This window comes from Propithecus coquereli, unplaced genomic scaffold (assembly GCF_000956105.1).
Source record: "Propithecus coquereli isolate 6110/MARCELLA unplaced genomic scaffold, Pcoq_1.0 Scaffold239, whole genome shotgun sequence".
NCBI lineage: Eukaryota > Metazoa > Chordata > Mammalia > Primates > Indriidae > Propithecus > Propithecus coquereli.
In genome coordinates, this window is record NW_012147941.1 from 686,748 (window position 1) to 687,701 (window position 954).

Sequence of the window (954 nt, forward strand, 5' to 3'; positions counted from 1 at the left end):
AAAATAAAAGGGACATTTTTCACCTAAACTACCTAGAGGAATTTTTTGTTTAGTTTTTTCTTTTTCTTTTTTTTTTCATTTTCCAGTTAAGTCCTATGTCTTTTGTGAAATTCCAATATTTAAACTGCAAGTCTGCAATCGTCTTTGAAGTCAATGAAATTAAGAAAAAAGTCCTAATTCTCTTGAAGGTCATTTTTTCCTTTTAGGATATGCAGATGCAACCGTTGCTGCAGTCTGTGCAGAACTGCCTTTCATTTCCCACGACCTTGACGTTCCTACAGAGATAAGAAAAAAGGGAAATGATTAGTTAAAACTACTTATCTGAACATGCTTAAGAATTAAAACTTCATAGATTAGCTCAATAGAAATGTAATCATTTGTAGTAGGTAGAATATTGCCTACAAATAAAACTGGCTTTTACTTCTCATATTTTAAACCAAAACACTCAAAAGCATCCCAATTAGTACAAAATTACTCTTCTTTGACTATATTGATTTATTTATTTTTGAGTCAGAGTCTCACTCTGTCGCCCTGGCTGGAGCGCAGTGGTGGGACTCACAGCTCACTGCAGTCTAATATTCCTGGGCTCAAGCAATCCTCCTGTCTTAGCCTCCCAAAGCACTGGGATTAGAGGTGTGAGTCACTGTACCTCGCCTGCATTATCTCATCTTTTCAACCAAGTTAGTTCCTCTTTATAATGCGCAATTAATTTTAAGTCCCATAAACACCTGTGTTCAATTATGCCTCAAAAATCTATTTGTGAATCTTAGCTATACAATAATACCAAGAGGACCAGTATGAACTGTGTCTTAATGTAAACCAATATGCCAGAAGGCTTATTTTAAATGATGCAAATTACAAATGGTATTAGCTGCCTTAATCCCCCAATCAACATCAAGAAAGCACCATATTGATACAATTCAATCTGACTAAATTGTTCTATTTCCAAATACA

At 34.8% G+C, this 954-nt stretch overlaps 1 protein-coding gene across 1 annotated transcript in view; it reads right to left on the minus strand.

Moving 5' to 3' along the window:
- Positions 1 to 66: 66 nt before the first annotated feature.
- Positions 67 to 954, minus strand: part of YTHDF2 (YTH N(6)-methyladenosine RNA binding protein 2) — a 24,952-nt gene continuing 24,064 nt past the window's right edge. Inside the window, exon 6 of the mRNA XM_012645971.1 lies at positions 67 to 275. Coding sequence (XP_012501425.1) covers positions 252 to 275 — 24 coding nt within the window. The 3' untranslated portion in view covers positions 67 to 251. The remainder of the gene's footprint in view (positions 276 to 954) is intronic.